The following is a 24,924-nucleotide window of genomic DNA, read 5'->3' on the forward strand; positions in this document are numbered from 1 at the left end:
GGCCATTGATCTCTAACCCAAAGTGATTCTTTTGGCAGCCGTGAAGATTTCCAGAGGATTCCAGAACTTGCCATCAACCCATTGGGGGACCGGATCATTAATGCCTTCTTTCCAGAGGGGTGAGTTGGGGCAGCTGTTGGATCTCCTTCCTTTGGCTGTCTTAAACTAAATTAATTACTGAGTTGGAATAATGATATTATTTGAGTTATTTCAGACATAATCCCCTGATTATGTTGGGCATTCCTAATTTTATCATATCTAAATCATCTCTTCTGTTCTATCTTCTTCCCTCTCTTTTATTTTAAATTTGGTAGCGCTGAGAATTGAACTCAGGACCACACAAATGCCAGGCAAGCACTCTACCACTGAGCCACATCCCCAGCCTTGTCTCCTCCCTCTTTTAGACTTAAATATATATGTGAGCCTATCTTCAAAATTCTTAGATTACAGACTGGGAATATGACTCAGGAGTAGACTGTTTATCCGGCATATATTAGGCCTTGGGTTTGATCCCTAGCACCACAAAACAAACAAAGTGTTAGATTAATCTCTGTTTATCACTATTGTAAAATTGGACTTTAAAGATATTTTATTCGAGAGCTGGATTGTGGCTCAGCGGGAGAGCGCTTGCCTAGAAATGCGAGACCCTGGGTTCCATCCTCAGCACCACATCAAAATAAATAAATGAAATAAAGGTATTATGTCCAACTACAATTAAAAAATAAATATTAAAAAATATTTGAAATAATTTCAAATTTACAGAAAAGTTGCAAAATTTTAAATATTACAAAGAATTCCTGCATCTTTGACTCACATGAATATATTGATTTATTGGTAACATTTGGCTCATTTGTGTGCTTTCTCTCAAAACTAGTCTATAAAAGTACTATTCAAGACTCATGTGTAGTTACATTTTTTCTAGTAGCCACATTTAAAGAGTAAAAATAAACAAGTGAACTTTGACAGTAAGCATTTGATTTAACTTAACCAACATACCCCCAAAATTATTATATTCAGTATGAAATCAGTATTAAAAATTACTGAGATATTATAAATTTTTAATATTAAAATTTGAAATCCAATGTGTAATTTATATTTATGACAAATAACAAGTCAGATTAACCATGATTTATATGCTCATAGCCACTATGACTAGTGGCTATAGTATTGGATAGTGTGGCTCATGCATGTCTTCTCCCTTGCCTTCCTGTCTCTCCCCAACCTTTACCCCTTACTTTCCCCCCCGCACACTCTTTCTTTCTTTCTCCATCTCCCTCTTTATCTCCTTTCTCTGTAAACACATATGCACGCACCTGCACACACACATGTTTACACATATACATAAGTTCTTATATAATTGTTGTCTGTATTCACATAGTTGTATTTCTAAATCATTTAAGTGTAAGTTGCATAGTCATGGCCTTTTACCTCTGAATGCCTCGGTATATGTTTACTAATAGGAATATTCTTTTATATATTCATAGTAATTATCCATTTCTATAAAATTAACATTGATATAGTACTTTAATCTATTATTCAGTTCATTTATTTATTATCTATTTTTTTCTTAATATTAGTCATACTTCAATATTGCACCCCTCTCCAGTTCAGGATCTAGTCCTGGTCACTTGTGGTGTCTCTTTAGCCTCCTTTAATCTGGAACATTTTTACAGCCTTTATTTTATTGTGATATTTGCTAAGGATATAGTTCCCCTCACCACATACACTTTTTCAAGCATATTACTCCTTCATTTAGGTTTGTCTAATGTAGAACTAGGCTTTTGATGTTCTTTGCTACTTATTATACTGCCTTCAGAGTGTCAAGTAAATATTTTTTGATTCAGTTAAGAACTTTTCATGACAAAAATGTATCATAAAACTTGTCTTAAGTAATCTCCTAAACAGTGTATTCTTGGTTCCATGTGAATTGTTTGTATGACCCAAAATGCTGTAGGGTGCCAGTTCTTAATAATGGAATTGTCAGTGGGGACACAATCAGATAAAATGCTGGAGAGGAAATTTTAGAGCTTTCAATTGAGAGTAAAGAAATTTGCTAAATGAGATTGTGGGTTGGCCATTTCGTAAATTGGAGTGACAGAGAGGGAAGGCTGGTTCAGTTGTAGTTAGAAATTGAATCAGACTAAAACCTACTCTCTTAGGTTCATGTTAACCCTGAGCAATCTCATACCCTCTCTCAGTTTTTTTCTTTCTTTCTCCCTATATTGCCCTGTTTATTTCAGATGCTTTTTATGCTGAATTCTTCCATTTATCTACTTCTCCTTTTAATGCTGGTGGAGCACTGAATCCTGTTAAAAAATAATGTTCACAGATATGCTTTGTACTTCAGCCTTTTGTGTGTATGTGTGTGGTAGGAGGAATTGAACCCATTGCATATGTTAGACAAACACTCTACCACATTCCCTGCCCTATACCCAAACCTTTTGCAATGAAAACTAAAATCAGTAGTTATTTTGTGCCAGCTTTTTTCCAGAAAACAACTTTTTCCTTTAGTCAACATTGATTACTTGAAGAAGCAGCTTGTGGAAAGCTGTTTTGTAAGGCTGAACCACATTTTCTTTGACCGTGGTTATCACCTATTGTCTTCTTTACCAGTCTATTTCAAAGGAATCTAGTCAGGGTGCAGATGAGGAAGCAGTGTAATCTATGGCCTGCATGTCACAATCAAGGATCTTGGCAGGCTACACCTCTGCTTCTTGTTTTTTTTGCACCAGGGATTGAACCCAGGAACACTTAGCCACTGAGCCACATACCCAGCCCTTTTCCCCTTTTTTTCAATATATTTTATTTAGAGACAGGGTCTCTCTAAGTTGCTTAGGGCCTTGCTAAATTGCTGAGAGTAGCTTTGAACTTGTGATCCTCCTATCTTAGCCTCCTGAACCTCTGAGATTATAGGCATGCACCACCATGCCCGGCTGCTTCTTGCTTTAATTAGAAATAGATATTTGGCTTTTGGGCTTTTATTTCTCCTGTGGTCTTATGGAGGTAGAGTTTCCTTTTTTTTTATTATGATTTTTAATATTGAGATTTGATAATAGACCATTGGTATTTAGTTTTTTGTTAGAAATGATGCTAGTAATATGTGTTCTCATTATTCAGTTTGTTCTGGCATGACTTGAATCCTATTCCATATTCCTTTATTCCTCAGATCTTGATCATATTTTTGAGCAGTTACTGCTATGTTAGCAGTATAGCTACCAGGAAGAACTAAAGGTCATTCTTTCAAGTACAGTGGGCTCATGAGCTAGTCTTTGAATTCTGCTGTCAGAAGACCTCCAAACTGGTGTGGTATGGTGGCACATGCCTGTAATCTCAGTTGCTTAGGAGGCTTAGGCAGGAAGATCATGAGTTCAAAGCCTTAGCAACTTAGTGAGATCCTGTCTTTAAATAAAATACAAAAAATGGGGATTAGCTCAGTGGTGAAGCCTCCCTGGGTTCATTCTCTCATACAAAAAATAACAGTAATAATAATAAGGTCTCCAAACTCTCTCTGTCTGGCACATAAGAGACTCTGTGTACCTCATCTATACAGAGGGCTACACCAAGACTGGGATTTTACTCAAGGTAGCGTCAGGAACCAGGCCGCCTACGGTTTCTGTGACTGCCTTAGATAAATAAATCAGTCACATAAGACATTCTTTTTAATATCAGAACATTCTTCATTTGTTCAAGTTTTGAAATTATTTCTTACAGGGTAACCAAATAGCCTATGGCATGATAAAAAGATTTTCTCTAAGCTTAAGTGATGAAAAAGCTTTACACACAAGGAGATCTTTCACAGCCTTATTTATGATTGCAGAAAATGAGTAGGAAAATCTATCCAGTTATGAGGGAATAAAATTATGGTAAGTCTACACAATTATTATGCAGGCATTTAAATATGTTTCAAACTGTTTATATTGATTGGAGAAATGCTTAAAATATTAAAATATATATGAAATTATATATATAGTAGGTTCACAATTATGCAGAAAACATAGAAAAGTTAATGGAAGAAAATATATTCATATATGGGCTAGGAATGTAACTCGGTGGTAAAGCATGTGCTTGGCATGTGAGGCCCTGGGTTCTATTGCCAGTATTGAAGAAGAAAAAAAGGAAGGGAAGGATGGAGGGAAGATTAGGGAGGGAGAAAAAGGGGGAGAGAGAGAGAGAGAGAAAGAAAGATAATATAATCATATATTATTAGACCCACAAATGGCATATTTCTTTCTACTTTTCATTTTTCTAAAATTTCAAAAAATATGTTAAATTGCTTTTATAACTAAATCAACTTTATTTTAATTTCCAATTAAGAAAATCCTTTTTATAGTCCATGGGCCTTTTTTTTTTTTTTTTTTTTTACATTTACTAGGCCTTGAATTCATAGGGAATAGGTTCCAGCAGCTCATGCTCCTTTCCATTTGTTCTCACAAAATGTGCTTCTTTGGGTGGAGCAGGCTGGTGCTTCAGCTGAACCCAGGTACCTTTCTCTCTGGCTTCCTTCTTTTTCTGATCATTTTCCTTCACATGTTTCAAGAAGCTGCCTCAGCTCTTAGAGTGCTTAATATGCTTAATACGCACATCAGTTCTCTTGGCAAGAATCTTGTCATTAACTTGCTTATTCACAACAATGCCAATAGCATGCTGAGTAACATTGTAGACTCTCCCAGTTTTGTCATGATAGCATTTGTGGGCATTCCTTTTTGAACAGTAGCCATTCTCTTAATGTCTGCATTATTAACCTTCTTGTAGATTCACATATATGTGGCCAAAGGAACAACTCCATGTTTTTCAAAAGTCCTAGAGAACATATATCAGGTTCCAGTTCCTCTCCTCTTTCCTTTGCTTTACATTTCGTCTTTTTGGCGAATTACTGGAAGATGGTGGTTCCTGTCAAAAGGTCAACTTTATTTTAAAAGTACTTTTCCATAATATGCTTTAACTTTAAAATGTCTCTAGGTATACCTTACTGCAGGGCAGACATGGATGTTGGTTGAGTCATTGAGTTGAGATACTAACTTGCTGCTTGCTACAGAGTTCAAAGCAGTGAGTTCAAGTCCTGGTTCTCCTAATTATATAGCCCTGGAACTACTCTAAATCTTTTTTCTTTCTGGAAAATTGATATAATTAAATTAAAATTCTAACTCTTTTTTTTTTTTTTTTAATATTTATTTTTAGTTCTTGGCAGACACAACATCTTTGTTGGTATGTGGTGCTGAGGATCGAACCCGGGCCGCATGCATGCCAGGCGAGCGCGCTACCGCTTGAGCCACATCCCCAGCCCCTAACTCTTGATTAGTTATGTCCTATTAACTCTCTTATGTTGGATTCATCACTGTATAAGCAGAAAATAACATCTACCTCACAAGGTTGGTGTGAGGCTTAAATGGAGATGTTTTTTGATCCATAAAGTATGATATACATGGAAAGAGATCCTGGTAAATGAATTTTCAGGCTAATGTAACTAAAGGTATTGCCTATATCTTGAGTTCATAAGAAATGATTACCCTGGGGCCAGGAATGTAGCTCATTGGCAGAGTGCTCATGTAGTATGTGTGAAGCTCTCAAAAAAACAAAAGTAAAACACGACCTTGATTGACATGATGTTATGTATTTCATATTTCCCAATCATATTTCCCAATCAGAGAGGACCAGGTAAACTTCCGTGGATTCATGAGAACTTTGGCTCATTTCCGACCCATTGAGGACAATGAAAAGAGCAAAGATGTGAATGGACCAGAACCACTCAACAGCCGAAGCAACAAACTGCACTGTAAGGAGCTAAAGTCATCTGACTTAAAATATTTGCTTTACATTTCTTACAAATCATGTATTTACATCTTCATTCATTGAATAACATTTACAAGAGCAAACTCAGTGCTTAGACCCTGGAGCTAAACTGACTGAGTTTGAGTCCTAGCTATACCTCTTTTTGGCCTTGGGGGTCTTGGCATATTAAGATCTTTAGGCCTGTTTCCTCTTCTGTAAAGTGTGATATTATGGGATTCTGCATGGGGTTGTTGTAAAGATTAAAGGAGTTAATAATGTATGTCAAGTATTTCAAATAGTGCTTTATATATACTAAGTACTCAATTAGTGTTATACCTGCTGTGTTGCTGTTATTGTTTATGTGTATGGTACTGGGGAACTAACCCAGGACTTCCCACATGCTAAGCAGGCTGTCTACCACTGAGTTGCATCCCCAGCCCACCTGCTGCTTGCTGCTATTGTTATTATTATAATTCACTGAGTGCCTACTGTGTGCCAGGTACTCTAGTAAGTCCTAGAGTGACAGTTGTGAGCAAAACCCATGCCCTACCTATGGGGAATAAAGACAATCCTCTACCCATCATAGAATTTGATAGATACCAGATGTGACGTAAGTTAGTGCAAGATTTAATTTTTGTTCCCATGCCTCTTGCCTCCTTTCCTTGGATACTTTAAAATTCCCTTCTGCCATTATTTATTCCTGTTATATTGCTCAATCCTTGCAACACTTCTCTAAGAAGTTGAAATTGAATTTCTCTTTTCTTTCAACACAAGTCGAAACTGAAATTATATGAAACTGATTGAACTCAAGCTTCTCTTACAAGGAAAAAAAAATATATATATATAAATTACAAACTGTAATGTCACATTTATATGTATTTGAAAAAATGACACATGAGACTTAAAATTTTAGTTTGTGGCCTTTGGGCTATTTCCCTAGGCAGAGAAGTATAAATTCACTCTCTTGATAAATGAGGTATAGAGTTTGAGAAGCATTGAAATGAATCTTTCTTATTTAGGACAGGAAAGATTTCTGAACAAAAATGGTAACATATTATTTAGCCTTTGGTAGGAGATTACATTCCCAAAAAGGTGGAAAACTTAATACAAACAAAATCAAATACAGGAAAATAAATAGAATTCTAATGAATTATCTTCAAATTTTTTGTACTTTGTTAATGGATTCCAACTTCTTCTCTCAAGACTAAATACTATTTGAGGCAAAAAATTGTATCTATAGTTTGATTAGCATTTTAGCATATATTTACTAAATGCTTGACTGACTTTGACATTAATATGGTAGAAATTTTTTTTTTTTAAATTTTTAGTTGTTGGTGAATCTTTATTTGTATGTGGTGCTGAGAATCAAACCTGGTGCGTCAGACTTGCCAGGCAAGCACGCTACCACTCAGCCACAACCCTAGCCCCAATATGGTAGAAATTTTTGTTTTTTTATATCAGAGATTGAACCCAGGGTGCTTAACCACTGAGCAATATTCCCAGCCCTTTTTATTTTTTATTTTGAGCCAGTTAGGGCCTTGCTAAATTGCTGAGGCTGGCTTTGAACTTACAATCCTCCTGCCTTAGCCTCCTGAGCTGCTGGGATTGCAGGCCTGTGCCACTGCACCCAACAGATATTTTCTTGTAATGTTACAAACCAAGAGTTGATCAATAATTGAAGTGCTGGGCAAAGTGGCACACACCTGTAATCCCAGCCGCTAAGGAGGCTGAGGCAGGAGGATCACGAGTTCAAAGCCAGCCTCAGCAATGGGGAAGCCCTAAGCAAGGTACTAAGCAATTCAGTGAGACCCTGTCTGTAAATAAAATACAAAATAGGGCTTTGGCTGTGGCTTAGGGGTTAAGTGCCTCTGAGTTAAATCCCTGGTTCCAAAAAAGAAAAAAGAAAAAATCAGCTATACAAGATAATAAATAGAAGGAAATACCAATTTTAGTAGAAGCTTTAAGGAAAACATAGGCTATTTTTCCTTTCATATTCACATACTCCTTTGTCTGTGGATCCTGGGTTAAGCAATGTTCTCAGGCTGGGAATGTAGCTCAGTGGTAGAGTACTTGCTTATCATACAGCACCATTAAAAAAGAAGGAAAAAAAAAAGAAGAAATGATCTACAAGAACCCTTCTGTTCTCAAACAGGGAATTATTGTTTCCTTATAGCAGCTTTTCTTTTCTTTTTTAATATTTTTAATTGTAGATGAACACAATACCTTTATTTTATCTTTATATGTTGCTGAAGATCAAACCAGTGCCTCACAGGTGCTAGGCAAGTGCTCTACCACTGAGCCACAACCCCAGCCCCATAACAGCTTTTTTTATAGCAGCTCTAACCATACATAAGCATCTTTCTTTTTTTTAATATGTATTTTTTTAGTTGTAGGTGGACACAATACCTTTATTTTATTTTTATGTGGTGCTGAGGATTGAACCCAGTGCTTCATGTGTGCCACGCAAGCACTCTACCACTGAGTCACAGCCCCCAGCCCCATAAGCATCTCTTTTTTAAAAAAAATTTTTTTCTTGAGTGCCAGGAGCAGTAGCACATGCCTATAATCCCAGTGGCTTGGGAGGCTGAGGCAAAAGGATCACAAATTCAAAGCCAGCCTCAGCAATTTAGCAATGCCCTAAGCAACTTAGTGAGTCCCTTTCTCAAATAAAAAAAAATTTTAAAAGGGCTGTGTAGGGGCTGGGGTTGTGGCTCAGAGGTAGAGTGCTCTCCTAGCATGCGTCAGGCTCTGGGTTCAATCTTCAGCATCACATAAAAATAAAATAGAGTTATTGTGTCAACTTACAACTAAAACATAAGTATTTTAAAAAGGGGAGCCTGTGGATGTGGCTCAGTGGTTAAGCATTCCTAGATTTAATTCCTTGTACCAAAAAAATTTTTTTAAAAATTCTTCCTCGGACTAGGCACATGATACATGCCTATAATCCCAGTGATTCAGCAGGCCAAGGCAGGAGGATAGCAAATTCGAGGCCAGCCTCAGCAATTTAACAGGTGCCTAGCACCTGTGAGGCACTGGTTTGATCTTCAGCAACATATAAAGCAATTTAACAAGGCCCTAAGAAACTTAGTGAGATCCTGTCTCAAAATTTAAAAATAAAAAGGGTTTAGTGGTAAAGCAACCCTGGGTTCAATCTTCAATACCAAAAAAAAAAAAAAAAAAAAAATCTCCCTTCCAGTAAGGCTTGTAGTCCCAGATGCTCAGGAGACTGAGGCAGGAGTATTGCTGGAGCCCTGCAGTTTGAGCTCTGCCATTTTACACCAGCCCAGACAACATAACAAGACCTCATCTCAAAAACAAAACGAAAAAAACTTCCCTTTTTTTTTTGAACTGAAAATGTCTCCCTGATCCTCATTGCATAAATTTTCTACATGATAGGCTTTTATGTATTTGGAAATAAATCTCTAAACCCAGTATTTCTTTCTTCTGGCTTTATGCCAGTTCTTTTAATATCCTCCTTATGGGGTAAAGGGGATTTTATTGGATATAGAGCTTTATTTAGATTTGCAAGTTGAAACAGTACTGGAGATTGGTTTCACAACAATGTGAATATACTTAAAATTACTGAACTATAAACTTAAAAATGATAAAACATTTTATGTTTATTACCACAACAAAATAACTGTGCCCTCAAACTTCTAGTTGCTTTCTTATAAATGTGCTCTAGCATTATCTCTGGGATCCAAAATGAAATATTGTTCCCAAGATGTGTTCTTATTAGCATACAGGTGGATTACAACTATTCTTTTTTATTTTTAGCATTCTTTTTTATAATTTTTAAATATTTATTTTTTAGTTGGACACAATATCTTTATTTATTTATTTTCATTTGGTCCTGAGAATTGAACCCAGGGCCTCACATGTGCTAGGCGAGCGCTCTACCGCTGAGCCACAACCCCAGCCCCATTCTTTTTTTTTTTTAATCTTTATTTTATTTATCTATTTATTTATTTATTTTTAAATATTTTTTGGTGTTGATGGACCTTTAATTTATTCATTTATTTATATGTGGTGCTGAGAATTGAACCCACTGCCTCACACATGCTAGGCAAGCATTCTACCACTGAGCCACAACCCCAACCCCAGATTATAATTATTCTTGTTCTAATGTTGTGCTATTGTTGCCATAGCCTGATACTTTATTGCTTTGGGGTGAGGGTAGAGGTGCTACAAGGCAGACAGGCAGCATGTGTGGTGGCATCATTTTAGATTTGCCTATAGATAGTGTTTATATGTGTTGTTAGACCCAAGTGCAGCACTTTGGTTTATCCCCCTACCTTTTATTTTGTTAGATTTAGTCCAGACGTTTGTGGCCTGTCAAAAATCCTTTTTGGTTCTGAGTATGAATCTTTATTTATTTATTTTCTTGTGGTGTTGGACCTTGAATCCAGAGTCTCACAAATGCTAGGGAAGAACTCTACTACTAAGCCACATCCCCAGCAACCTGAGCATTGAGTCTTTTGTATTCACTATGCCTCCGAGTTTCCACTCAACCAGAATATCAGCTATTTGATTATTACAGCTTCAATGAAAAGTCATGATGAAAACAAGAAGAAGCTGAAAGAGCCCTGTATCATAATACTGGCTACTTCTTTCTTTTGTAACATAAATTCCTGTCTTTGGATTTTCTAACCTATTGTGCCATTGTATACAATAGAGTAACAAGGTAGCCCTTATTAAATATCATCCTGAAATCTATTTAATTTTTATATTTTTTTGTACATTTTTATGTCTTTTTTGAAGATTGATCCAAGCAATACTTATCACTTTTTATTTTTTATTTTGACACAGGATCTCTCTTAGTTGCTTAGGGCCTCACTAAATCCAAAAGACAGGAATTCGTGTCTCAAAAGAAAGAAGTAGCCAGTATTATGATACAGGGCTCTTTCAGCTTCTTCTTGTTTTCATTATGACTTTTCATTGAAGCTTAATAATCAAATTTAAGGCTTGCCTTCTACTTGAACCTCCTATTTGCTGTAATTGCAGGCCTGTGCTACTATACCTGGTCTGACATCTATTTTATATCAACAAACCCCATGGAAGAAATATGCAAAGAGAACCATATGAATGGATTTCTCTTTTGTTTTTATTTTCTTTTTGGAGAGACACGGAAGTAGGGGTCTTGTATTGCCCAGCTGAGTGTCGCTGTGGCTGAGTTGGCCTCCCAACTCCTGAGCTCAAGTGATCCTCCTGCCTCAGCCCCTTAGTAACTGGAACTATAGGCTCTTGCCACCATACCTGGTAGATTTTTAATTTTTATTTTGGAATCATTAGATTCACAGGAAATTGGAAAAATATGGGTAGGAAGATTCCATATACCGTACACTCAGGTTGACTTAGCTATAACATCTTACTTAATAATCATGTAACAGGAAAATTTGGAAATTAACATTGATACAATCCGCGAGCTTATTCACATTAGACCAAGGAAGTGTGTGTGTATAAATGAGAGAGAGAAGGGGAGAAGTTGTATGCCATTTTATCACCTATATAGCTTCATGTAACCACTTCCACATTTAAGATACAGTACCACAAGACTAACTTCTACTCCTTTATAGCCACACCTTCACTCTCCCTCTCCTATCCTCAATTCTTCATTCTTGGGTCAAGTGTAGTGGTGCATGCCTCTAATCCCAGTGGCTCAGGAAACTGAGGCGGGAGGATCCGGAGTTTAAAGCCAGCCTCAGCAAAGAGCAAGGTTCTAAACAACTCAATGAGACCCTATCTCTAAATGAAATACAAAATAGGGCTGGGGATGTGGCTGAGTGTCCCTGAGTTCAATCCCTGGTACCCCCCGCCCCCCAAAAAAGTCCTTAATCCTTGGCAACCACTAATTTATCCCAACTCTACAGTTTGGGGGATTGGGGGGAAGCAGACTGGGAATTTAACCAGGGGGCTCATACTACTGAGAGCTACATCCCTAGCACTTTTATTTTTTTATTTTGAGATAAGGTCTCACTAAGTTACTTAGAGCCTCGATAAGTTGCTGAGACTGGCTTTGAACTTGGAATCCTTTTGCTTCAGCCTCTGAGTCACTGGGATTACAGGTGTGTGTCACCATGCCTGGCTTCTTGCATTTTTTCAATAATTCATTCCATTTTGTTGGATTTGTTTATTTCATGGTTTGGTTGTACCAATTTGTTTAGCCACTCACATATTGAAGGGCATTTTGATTGTTTCCAGTTTAGGGCTAGTACAAATAAAGCTGTTTTGAACATTCATGGTACAGTCACTTTGGGAAAGTTTGGCAGTTTAAAGAACTATATATATATCAGGTACAGTGGTTCATGCCTATAATTCCAGCAGCTCAAGAGGCTGAGACAGGAGCATTGGGAATTCAAAGCCAGCCTCAGCAAAAACAAGGTACTAAGCAACTCAGTAAGACCCTGTCTTTAAATAAAATATAAAATAGGACTGGAGATATGACTCAGTGGTAAAGTGCCCCTAAATTCAATTCCCAATACTCTGCCGCAAAAAACACTAAATATGCAACTACCATTATCAGAAGGTACATTCCTAGGCATTTAAAAAAATTTTTTTTAGTTGTAGATGAACACAATATCTTTATTTTATTTATTTATTTTCATGTGGTGAGGAGGATTGAACCCAGTGCCTCACAAGTGCTAGGCAAGCGCTCTACCACTGAGCCATAACCTCATCCCAGCCCCCATTTCTAGGCATTTAATCCAGATAATGAAAACATGATCATGCAAAAATCTGTATGTGAAAATTTATAGCAGCTTTATATATTGCTCAGCCCTAAAAAGGAATGAACTATTGATACATATAAGTATTGATACACACAATGATGACTCTCCAGAGAATTATACTAAGTAAAAAAAAAAATCCTAAAAGGTTATATTTGTTTGATTGTATGTATTTAATATTTTTGAAATGCCAAAATTTAGAAATAGTAGATTAATGGTTTGCTAATTGTGATTTTTAAAAAATTTCAGCCATTCTAATAGGTATGTAGTGGTAGTTCATTGTGGTTTTATGTGGTTTTATGTTCAACATCTTATGTGCTTGTCAAATGTCTAATCATGTCCTTTGCCCATGCTCTAATTGAATTTTTTTTTTTTTTTAGTGTTAGGTTGGAAAGTTCTTTATGCTAAATATGTGTCCTTGATGGATATGTGGTTTGCAAATATTTTTTCTTCCCTGTCTATAGTTTGTTTTCACTTTCTTAACACGGACTTAAGCTGAGCAAGTGTTTTTAATTTTGATGAGACCCAGTTGATTTCTTTTTCCTTTTATTGATTAATGGCATCTATAAAATGAGTATTTTTTTCCCCAAGTGCTCTCTCATCCCCAACCTGAGGATGATTTTTTTTTTTTTTTTTAATGAGGGCCTCATGTATGCCAGGCAAGTGTTGTAACACTGAACTGTATGGACCCCAACCTAAAAATTTTTTTCTTTTTCTTTTTAAATTTTCAGGCTTGTTGAGTTGCCCAGGCTGGCCTGGAACTTCTCATCCTCTTCTTTGGCCTCGCAAGATCTGAGATTATAGGAATGTGTCACTGTGCCCAGTGAGGACAGTTTTTTTTTTTTTAGATGGACACAATACCTTTATTTTAATAATAATTATGTGGTGCCTAGGACTGAACCCAGTGTCTCATATGTGCTAGGTGAGCACTTTACCACTAAGCCACAATCCCAGCCCCAAGTACAGTATTTTTCGTGTGAGTGATTTTTTTTTTTTTTTTTTTTTTTTTTAGTGCAGGGGGTAGAACCCAAGGCCTTGTGTATGGTAGGCTAGTACTCTACCTTTAAGTTACAAATCCAGCCCTTATGTATTTTGCCTTAAGACATTCCTGTGTGAATTGGTGGTTCCATTCCAGGTTTTCCAAGGAATCTCCATACTGCTTTCCAGATTGCTTGCACCAATTTGCAGTCCTACCAGCAATGTATGAATGTGCATTTTTTTCCCTACATCCTTGCCAACACTTATTGTTATTTGTATTCTTTTTTTTTTTTTTTTGAGAGAGAGAGAGAGAGAATTTTTAATGTTTATTTTTTAGTTCTCGGCGGACACAACATCTTTGTTGGTATGTGGTGCTGAGGATCGAACCCGGGCCGCACGCATGCCAGGCGAGCGCTACCGCTTGAGCCACATCCCCAGCCCTGTTGTTTGTATTCTTAATAGCTGCCATTCTGTCTGGAGTGAGATGAAATCACAGTGTAGTTTCAACTTGCATTTCTCTAATTGCTAGAGATGTTGAAGATTTTTTCCTATATTTGTTGATTGATTTTATATTCTGAGATGTGTCTGTTCAGTTCCTTGGCCCATGTATTGATTGGGTTATTTGTTTTTTTGGTGTTAGGTAGATTAGTCCTCTGATGTTCGTGATCCTCAGCCCTTTTTATTTCTTATTTTAAGATAGGATCTTGCTAAATTGTCCAGGTTCACCTCAAACTTGTGATCCTCCTGCCTCAGCCTCCTGAGTAGTTGTAATTACAACCCTGTGCCAACATACCCTGCTATTTGTCTTTAAGGCTTACTTTCACTTAGTATTTTCACCAACTCCACCAGAAAGTCACATCCACCTTACACTTTGTTCACCCAGTGTTGTGAATGTATTATAGCACTTACTAGAGTGAGCAGTGTGTATTGCTATATTCTACTAGATAATGAGTTCTCAAGTCAGGATCTAAATCCATAGATTTTAATATCTCTAGAACAGTGCATTTGGGCATTTTAGTATTGGCACTTCCCTATTGAAAAGCATAAATATTCATGGCTTATTTGACATGATTTAAAATCATTGTAAATTTATCTATGTGACAAGAAAATCACCTCCTTAATGTGAAATTCTCACAGTTCCTACATAATCACCCAGTGTTGTTATACTTTACACCAAAGCTCTTCAAAAACAGAATGTTTTTTTCTCTCCTAAATTCTCTCTCTTATACGAACACAAGTAAAGTTCTCATCTATTCTACTTTCTAGAAAACTCATCTGTTATTTAGGAGAGAGAAACATGAAACAACCTGGAGACCATCAGAGCCTTGGTGTTTTTATTTGAAACTTCTTGACCTGTAGAACTCCCAAATGGTAGGGAATTACTTGAAATTTGGCACAAATTTATCAAAGAGAATATATTCCCAGAGCAACACTTTATTTTCCATATTTTTATTTGTGCATTGTAGTTGCATATAATGGTAGAATTTGTTGTTACATATTTATACATGCAAACAGTGTCACAATATAATTTGGCCAATATCATTCCCTAGTATTTCCTCTTCCCCTCCACTCTTCTCTCTCTTGGTCCCTTTCCTCTTCTCTACTGATTTTCCTTTGATTTTTATGAGTTCTCACCACCTTTCTCATCCTTTTTCCTGTCTGACTTCTATAAAAGAAACAAGCCCCTTAATCTTTGAATTTGGCTTATTTTGCTTGACATAATGTTCTCAAGTTTCATCCATTTTCCTGCAAATGACATAATTGTATTTTTCTTTATGGCTGAATAAAACTCCATTGTGTGTGTATGTGTGTGTGTGTGTTTGTGTGTGTATGTGTATACATATATACATAGCACATTTTATTTATCCATTCATCCATTTATGGACACCTAAGCTGGTTCCATAGTTTGGCTATTTTAAACTGTGCTGGTATAAACATGGGTATGTTTGTATTTCTATGCTATGATGACTTTAATTCTTTTTTAAAAAATATTTTATTAGTTGTTGGTGGACCTTTATTTTTATGTGGTGCTGAGAATCGGAACCCAGTGCCTCACACATGCTAGGCAAGCACTCTACCACTGAGCCAGAACACCAGTCCTGATGACTTTAATTCTTTAAGATAAATATCCAGGAGTGGTATAGCTGAGTTATATGGTAATTCCATTCCTAGTCTTGTGAGGAAACTCTGTACTGATTTCTATAGTGGTTGTACTAATTTATAATCCCACCAACAGTGTAAAAGTGTTCCTTTTACCCTATATTCTCTCCAGCATTTGCTGTTGTTTGTATTCCTTTTTTTTTTTTTTTTTTTTTTTTTTTAATTTCTGTGTGTGTGGTGCTGGAGATTGAACCCAGGACCTTGTACATGCAAGGCAAGCACTCTACCAACTGAGCTATGTCCCCAGTTGATTGATTGTATTCTTGATGGCTGCCATTCTGATCAGAGTAAGATGAAATCTCAGTGTAGTTTTGATTTGCATTTTGCTAATTGCTAATGATGAACAATTTTTCATATATTTTTTTGGTCATTTGTATTTCTTCTTTTGAAAAATATTTGTTTAATTCATTTGTCCACTTATTAATTGAGTCATTTAATTTTTTTTTTTAAGATTTTTTTTTAATATTTATTTATTTTTTGGCCGACACAATATCTTTGTATGTGGTGCTGAGGATCGAACCCGGGCCGCACGCATGCCAGGAGGGCGCGCTACCACTTGAGCCACATCCCCAGCCCGAGTCATTTAATTTTTTGATGTAAAGATTTTTGAGTTCTTATATATTCTAGTTATTAATCCTCTGTCAGTAACTAGCAGATTTTCTCCCACTCTTTAAGTTCTCTTTTTACAATCTTGTTTCCTTTCTTTTGCAGAAGATTTTAAATTTGATGTCATTTTATTTACTAACTCTTGACATTATTTACTGAGCTTTAGGAGTCCTTCTGAGAAAGTTGTTGCCTGTGCCTAAATATTGGAGTACTGACCCTATGTTTTCTTCCAGGAATTGCATAGTTTCTGATCTAATTCCTAGGTGTTTGACCCATTTTGAGTTGATTCTTGTGCAGGGCCCCAGAGCAACATTTATAGTCAGCTTTGTGGCTCTTATTGTTGGTTTCCTCTGAGTGGTGCACAGTGGAATTGATGGGTTGTGTGAAGTAGCCTAACTTACAGAACCCCTTAAGGGTTGTTTTTTGGTTTTGGTTAAGTTTTTGTTTTGTTTTTAGTACCAGTGATCAAACCCATGTTTGGTTAACTACCGAGCTACATTCCCAGCCCTTTTTATTTTGAGTCAGAGTCTTGCTAAGTTGCTTAGGGCCTCACTAAGTTGCTCTCAAACTTGTGAATCCTTCTACCTCGGCCTCCTGAGTCGCTGGGATTACAGATGTGCACCAACCTTGCTCAGCTTTGCATGTTAGTTCCTTGAGAAGGAGCAAGACACTACAGAATTTCCACTAACTTCTTGTTTTTCCCAACCAGTTGCTTTTCGACTGTATGATTTGGATAAAGATGACAAGATCTCCCGTGATGAGCTGTTACAGGTATGTGGGAAAACTATGTGACAACTCAGTGTGACAGCTCACGTGTGACAAAATACTATGGCTCATATTTAAAGAGTTCAAAATTGTGGGTAATAATGAAATACCTGGGTGGTGGTTCAGAACTGGGTCTTCCATAAGAGTTATAGATCGATACCATGCTAAATGACATTTTGAAAGGTCTGGACTACCTGCAATCAGAAAAGAAAATTCACCAAGACATAAAAGCTGCTAATGCCTTGCTCTCTGAACAAGAGGATAGTAAATTTGCTAAATGAATAAAATAAAGGTCCATCAACAACTAAAAAAAAAATACACACACACATATATATACACACATATATAATTTTTTTTTAAAGGCACTAACTAAGGGGTTGAGGTTGTGGCTCCGTGGTTGACCACTTTCCTAGCATGTGTGAGACACTGGGTTTGATTCTCAGAACACATGTAAATAAATAAAATAAAGGTCCATTGACAACTAAAAAAATATTAAAAAGCACTAACTAAATGTTTCCTAAGTGCTGACTGGCAGAGGTGAAATATGTGACATTGTGTACATCAAATAGTCCAGTTATGCAGGGCATAGTAGCGCATGCCTGTAATCCCAGCAGCTCAGGAGGCTGAGGCAGGAGGATCTCAAGTTCAAAGCAAACCTCAGTAATTTAGCAAGGCCCTAAGCAACTTAGCGAGACCTTGTCTCCAAATAAAGTAGAAAAATGGGCTCGGGACATGGCACCCCTAGGCTCAATCCCTGGTACCAAAAAAAATAGTTCGGTTATTACCAAAACAGCTTGTTGGCAGTCAGATAATTCTGATGATACCTAGTAAATTCTGCTGACTTGTGTGTCCTTAAACTTAGCATAAGAGTTACCAACTCTTGCTTGTGCCAATGTACCTTGAGCTAATCATTCACTGCCCTTTGTTGTTCCCACAGACAAGTCCCTATTCCTCTACTATCGATGACTAACATTTCATGCTATTAGCATTGCAATTTATTGTTTTTGCCTTTTATAAATTCAGAAGGGGAGAAAATTACCCCTTGTTTTGAGTCTGAAAGACCATAGGCTAACACATTTAGGGATTTCCATGGGGAAATTTGTCCGTTTCAATATACACCTAAAAAGTAAATTGTTTCTACTCAGCCCTTAAAGTAAATCTGAATTCATCCATTATCTTGGGAAGACTTCCAAGTTGAAGATTACTTAGATCAGCTTAAGACCCATCCACAGTATTCCTACATTTCTACCTGAGCAGAAACCAAAACAACGAGGAGATCATGATAGTGTCCCTTGCTTTTGAGGTGGGAATATATTTCTTTGGTGAGAAGAGTTTATTTTTGTTACATTGCTACACATTGACTTCTGAGTTCTGAAATGTAATGGCACATTTTCATCCTTAAGCCCAAACCTGGTTTCAAGAAAGATGTTTTTGGAGGAAGAGTTGATTTATTTACTGTTATTGGATAAGAAAGCCTGAAGAGGAAGTAGGGAAGAAACTATGTGGCCAGAGTTCTAGTCATGCTCTTGGATTGTTTAGGTTTAGACAACTAGTTTTATCCCAGCAAAAAGAGGATCTGACCATTTTGCTGAAATGAAAGAAGAAAACAAAGTTTATCTTTCTAGACACAGTTATTTCTAAAACATCTGGTAACTTGCAGTTCCTAGATACTTATTGAATGTTAAAAAAGTATGTAGTGAATTTACCCAAGAATGGCTGACTTCTCCTCCTCCTCCTCCTCCTCCTCCTCCTCTTTCTTCTCCTTCTCCTCCTCCTCCTCCTTTCTTCTTCTTTCTTCTTTCTTCTCCTTCTCCTTCTTTCTCCTTCTCCTTCTCCTTCTCCTTCTGTACCTAGTGGCACTTTACCACTGAGCTACATCCTCAGCCCTTTTCATTTTTATTTTGAGACAGGGTCTCGCTAAGTTGCTAAGGCTGGCTTTGAACTTGAGATCCTCCTGCCTCAGCCTCCAGAGACACTAGAATTCCAAGCATGCCCCTGGCTGGGCATGTGTTCTTAGTATGATTCTTCTGGAATGTCTTGGTTGAACTTTTGGGGGCCAGTTATATATTAATTACCTTGATTTTTGGTGATGGTGTCAGAGGTATATACATGTATACAAAGACTCATCAGCACATTTTAAATATGTACCATTTATATCATTTATACTTCAATAAAGACTCATTTTATGAGGCTAGCATAACTTTGACATGAAAAATTTATAAAGACAGTACAAGGGCTGGGGATGTGGCTCAAGCAGTAGCACGCTAGTTCGCTTGGCATGCGTGGGGCGCTGAGTTCGATCCTCTGCACCACATAAAAATAAAATAAAGATGTTGTGTCCACCTAAAACTAAAAAATAAATATTAAAAATTCCCTCTCTCTCAAAAAAAAGACAGTACAAGAAAAAATTATAGCCCAACCTTTTTTATTCACTTAGATGTAAAAATTCAAAACAAAATATTATCACACAGAATCCAGCAATGTTATTATATCCAAAGCAAGTTTGCACTAGGAATTCAGAGTTGATTTAAAATTAGAAAATAGTTATAACCATATGAACAGATTAAAGAAGAGAATCTAATCTAATTGTCTTCTCCATTGAAGAAAGCATTTGATAAAATTCATCCACCTATTCATGATTTTTTCAAGTCTTATAAAAGCAGAAATAAAAGGAAGTTTCCTTTCTGTTTTATTTTTTTGTTTTGTTTTTTCCATCATCCCCCAATCCTTCAACCCCAGTATCAAATCCAGTACCATGTGCATGCTAGGCTCTACCACCACATTATATCCCTGGCCCGGGAAGTTTTCTTAAATTGATATAGGGTATATATATAACCCTCCCCAAACATTGATAATAATAATAGTAAAGTTCTCATTTGATAATAATCTTCCCACTGGAACAATAAGTGGCAGCCAGGATAGGTGAAAGGAACACTGACTGGCCTATGAGCAGACAGCTCATGCCACTAGTTACTGAGACGGGGAGGTCAAGATACTTCTGAGCCTTATTATCCTCATTACTGAACCAGACAAGGTGACTTTAAAACACACTACTCCTGTCACATCCTGCCTATACATGCAACACACTAGTACATGCACAATCCAGTTCTACTATTATAAAAGTAAAATACCTTAGAAAATAATTGGTCTGAGATCTGAAGTTTGAGGATGGATTAATTTGCTTGATCTCTTGAAATTGGAGAAGATGGAAAATGGTTTGGCCCAAATAGTCTTTTCTAGCACTGTCCTTTTTTTTTTTTAATATTTAGTTTTTTTTAGTTTTCGGTGGACACAACATCTTTGTATGTGGTGCTGAGGATAGAACCCGGGCCGCACGCATGCCAGGCGAGCGTGCTACTGCTTGAGCCACATCCCCAGCCCCCCCTTTTTTTTTAATACCTTTATTTTGTTTATTTATTTTTTATGTGGTGCTGAGGATCGAACCCAGTGTGTCACATGTGCGAGGCAAGCACTCTACCACTGAGCCACTGTCCTTTTTTTAATCCTTCAGTTGTGCATTTGTACCTAAATAGTACAGCTTCATAATTTTAAAGAATTGATTTGTAGCCATGCAGTGGAGTCCATGAATTGATGACAGCTGAGGCAGGAGGATCACTGAGCCTAGGAGGTTGAGGTCAGCCTAGGCAACATAGTGAAACCCTGTCTACAAAACAAAACAATTAGTTTGAGAAGAAGAAGGAAAAAAAAAAAAAAAGTGTGCTGGTTCTAATTAGTATCTCGGCTTTTTTTATTTTTTGAAAATTCTGTCATGTACTTCATTTTGGTACGGGACATTGAACCCAGGGGCACTAAGCCACATCCCTAGAACTTTTTTATATTTTATTTAGAGACAGAGTCTCCCTAAGTTGCTTAGGTCTCGTTAGTTGCTGAGGCAAGCTTTGAACTCGTGCATAAACCTCCTGTTCAGTTTCCCAGGCTGCTGGGATTACAGGCATGTGCCACTGTACCAGATCTGTCTTATACTTTTTAAAAACTATTTTTTTTAGTTGTTGATGGACCTTTATTTTAATCATTTATTTACATACAGTACTGAGAATCGAAGCCAGTGCCTCACACATGTGAGGCAAGCACTCTACCTCTGAACCCCAACCCCAGCCCGCTGTCCTATACTTTTAAAAAATCTATTTCATGAGGTTGGAGAAGGATGTAAAAGAGTAGGGGAAAGGAAGACCTCTCAACCATTGGACTAGAGGTGCTTCCTTCCTGTGAAAGAAAAACTCAGCTTTTCCCTTTTGAACTCAGAGGTGGCTGATTGCTATGATGTGAAGCATCACAAAAGCTCCTTGTCTCCCATTTCACATGAAGCCTCAACCTTTGCATATTGTCTGAATCACATTGTTAAAATTACATATTTTGTTTAGGGTATCAAATTTTTAAGTATATTCATACCCTAAAGATGTTAGAAGAATTGTGGGTGGTGGGTTTTTTGTTGTTTGAGATACATTTGATGAAACAGTGTTAAATTTTCTTTGCTTCTCATAGCCCTTTAATTGTGCTTGTTATTTTTCTAAGAAAGAATTTAGCATGTACCTCTTCAAGGAGCTTTACATTTCTTGGGCCATACCCCAGGAATATCTTGCTTAATGTTTAATACATCTCCTTAAAGAGGACAGCATTCAGGTGGGATTCCAGAAAGCCCCACCAAACCAACTGACATGTTTGCCTCATGCAACAAAAAGTCTGAGAATAGGTTTTCTAGGCTCATATAGTACCTAAATAATGTCTAAGAAACCTGGCTTCTGCCATAGACTTGCTGTAATATCCATAGCACGTGATTCATCTCATAACTCCAGGATGGCTACTGTACCACCAGACATCATATCTATATTATGGGTGGGGAAAAATGAAGATTAGCAAAATGCAAAGGACTCTCCTTCAACAAGGCTTTGCTTTCCTATCTAGTGACCTTACCAAAGAGTTCTGCTCACATTATTGTCCAAAATTAGGACAACAACTAGATAACAAATTAGGGTTTTAGCTTTCTAGCTGTTAAATTTGAGGGTATCAAAGGAAAAAGATAGGGTTTGGGAATTTAGCTCAGTGGCAGAGTGCTTGCCTAGCATGTGCAAAGCTCTGAGTTTAGTTCTTGCCTCTGAAGGAAAAAAGAAAAAAAAAGAGGGGAGGGACTTAGTGATTTTACCTTAAATCTTAGTAAAAGAATCCCTCTCACTCCCACATTCCCTATAATTCCTGGCTTTTGGTCTTGTAGGTGCTACGCATGATGGTTGGAGTGAATATCTCAGATGAGCAGCTGGGCAGCATTGCAGACAGGACAATCCAGGAGGCTGACCAGGATGGGGACAGTGCTATATCTTTCACAGAATTTGTTAAGGTCAGTCAGTCACCTCTCGATTTGAAAATGTTAAATTCTATTACACAGGAGGTCGGGGGGACATTATTTAGAAAAGTGCTTAGAACTGTTAGGATATTTATAACTATAATTGTTCTTTTGTTTTTTTTAACCCCAGGTTTTGGAGAAGGTGGATGTAGAACAGAAAATGAGCATCCGATTTCTTCACTAAAGGACAGAGACCAAACTGTTCCTTGCTTTCTAGTATTTAAGAACTGGAACTTAGTCCTCCTGTCCACCAACCCCACCTCCACCCCTTCATTCTCCTTCTCCCAGAATACTACTGCTGTTGCATGACAACCCCAAATATGTTCTGTGTACACAAAACTGCCTTTGGTGTATAAACAGGGCATTACAGAATGGTACATCCAGTCTATTTCTCTTCAGTATCCATCTGCCAGTTCTCCATTTATAAATACCATGTTCCCCTGTTCTGCTGCTCCATGCCACACATCTATCCAGTTTGAGAAAGAGATGGAATCATGCCAATAACCAGCCAGCAAAACTCTAACTGGATGTAGACTCCTTTTAGGGAGGTTTAGCATGCTCCTACTTCCTTCTTATATGTCCTTTGCTTCTTATTTTCCTGTCATACAACTTACCTCCACTTAGTCTTTCAGCCTCCCTGCTTTTTATTGAGCCTCAAAATTCCCTGTGTTCCTCTTAACACCCCAAACTATGCCTGTTAAATATATTTCTGACTTGGCAGGATAGTTCAGTGGTCTGGCAGTTTTCATCTACCTTCACTCTTAAATGAGTACCTAGGATGTTATCTTTCCAGGAGCTTTTTGGTAATCAACACTTCTCTTGGAAGAATGTGACCCTTTCCTGATCCTCTGCACTGCTCTGTCATCAAAGGGTGGAGATATCCTTCTTGGAAGCTGGCCTTGGTGAAAACATTTCATAGTTTGTGAAGATATAGAGAAGAAATTGATAACTGAAAAGTGTAGAGCCACCTGTTTTGTGTGGCCTACTCGGATTGCTCTGCCTCTGCCCTCTGATTCTCGACTTATGTACCTACATGGCTTTTCCTATGAGTGCAGTGTTCACTATTCAGAAAATATTCATATGCCTACAGGTCTGCTTAGCTTTGGGACACTGTTGCTACCAGAATAGCTGTTCTGACAGCATTCTTAGGGACCTTTTCATAACTTTTTGAACATGATGGCTGGGCGTCTTATAAAACCTGCTACGTTTACATTCTGCAGCATGGTTTATGCCTCCTTGTTAGTGCACTGGAATGTTTTTCACTTCATGTTTCCACTTGACTGTTGTTATGGAAGTGCCTAACTTTTCCAAGTCCAAAATAGTTAAAGATGGTCCTCAGTGTTTTGAAGTTTTGCACAAAATTATTTATGAACTTTACAATTGGCAAATGTTAATGCTGGAATCCATATTCAATCCCAATACAGGTCCAAAGCATTGAATGTATTGTGTCATTAGCTGCCCGGTTGCATTATCTCCATAGCTCCTTGTATAGGCCACCACTGATCCCTTAAAAACAAGGGGTCTGACCCTGGTAAGACAATGTGAGGTGGCATTACAGGACTTTGAGTGAGCCAAAGCAACTTCTCTGCCAAAGTCAGCTTAATTAGACTTCATTGAATCTGGCCATTGCCATCCTATGTATGTCTGGGAGTCTACTCATTTATCTCCCCCGCCTCATGTTGAATTTATAATCCCCCTGACTCTTTGCTTGCTTGCTTGTTTCCTTGCTTCAGAAGGCTATTCAAGATGTGTTAACCAATCTTTAGGAAGGGAATTGCTAACAAATATTACTACAAAGGGATGGATAAAGGTGGGGAACAGGGGAGTGGCCAGGCTTGATGGCTCAAGTATAAATGAATGAGAAATTCTTTAAGAAGTATCAGTTTTGTGATCAAGTGATGTAATATAGGAATTGTATAAAAGGAAAGAATTGTCTGTTACTGATTGCTAGAGAGGTACTTCAGAGTCTCCTTGATTTGCATTTTTAAAGTTCCTAAGATTATGGCTTCCCCACTCCTTTGGCTGTATAGCAAACTTTTAATCCACAGTTGTGCCTTATTGTCCTATTATGGTTGTATTCTTTGATCCATCAATAAATACCTGTGGTTAAAACAAAACAACTCGATTGATTTTGTCTGTGTTTTTCAAGAATTTTCTGTAATGCAGGCTCCTTCTTTACACAGGATGTTCCTTACTCAGGTCTTTGTCTGAACTATGAATACAAGTGTACTCTGCTGCTACCTGACATGTGAAGTAGAAGTAGAAGTATTCATCTAGGAGCTCACATTGTCTGCCTCTAGGCCCATTTTTTAAAAATATTTTTTTTTAGTTGTGGATGGATCTTTATTATTTATTTATTCATATGTGGTATTGAGAATCAAACCCAATGCCTCACACATGTTAAGCAAGCGCTACCACTGAGCTACAACTCCAGCCCATAGGCCTGGTTTTGTTAGTCTTGGCCATTCCCATTTATTCCACTGAAGATTCAGTTTCTTTTCTGGTCTCTCTAGATGCAAGAAGGGAAGCTTATAAATGAGGAGATACTATGAAAAGCCAGAT

General features: G+C 37.4%; 1 protein-coding gene and 1 pseudogene across 1 annotated transcript in view; one reads left to right on the forward strand and one right to left on the reverse strand.

The window, feature by feature from the left end:
* Positions 1-23,710, forward strand: part of Chp1 (calcineurin like EF-hand protein 1) — a 48,159-nt gene extending 24,449 nt beyond the window's left edge. Inside the window, exons 3-7 of the mRNA XM_026392313.2 lie at positions 39-119; positions 5,646-5,773; positions 16,948-17,009; positions 22,234-22,356; positions 22,493-23,710. Coding sequence (XP_026248098.1) covers positions 39-119; positions 5,646-5,773; positions 16,948-17,009; positions 22,234-22,356; positions 22,493-22,546 — 448 coding nt within the window. The 3' untranslated portion in view covers positions 22,547-23,710. The remainder of the gene's footprint in view (positions 1-38; positions 120-5,645; positions 5,774-16,947; positions 17,010-22,233; positions 22,357-22,492) is intronic.
* LOC113183586 (large ribosomal subunit protein eL21 pseudogene) lies at positions 4,369-4,984 on the reverse strand (annotated as a pseudogene).
* Positions 23,711-24,924: the final 1,214 nt, after the last annotated feature.

This window comes from Urocitellus parryii, chromosome 6, assembly GCF_045843805.1.
Source record: "Urocitellus parryii isolate mUroPar1 chromosome 6, mUroPar1.hap1, whole genome shotgun sequence".
Classification (NCBI taxonomy): domain Eukaryota; kingdom Metazoa; phylum Chordata; class Mammalia; order Rodentia; family Sciuridae; genus Urocitellus; species Urocitellus parryii.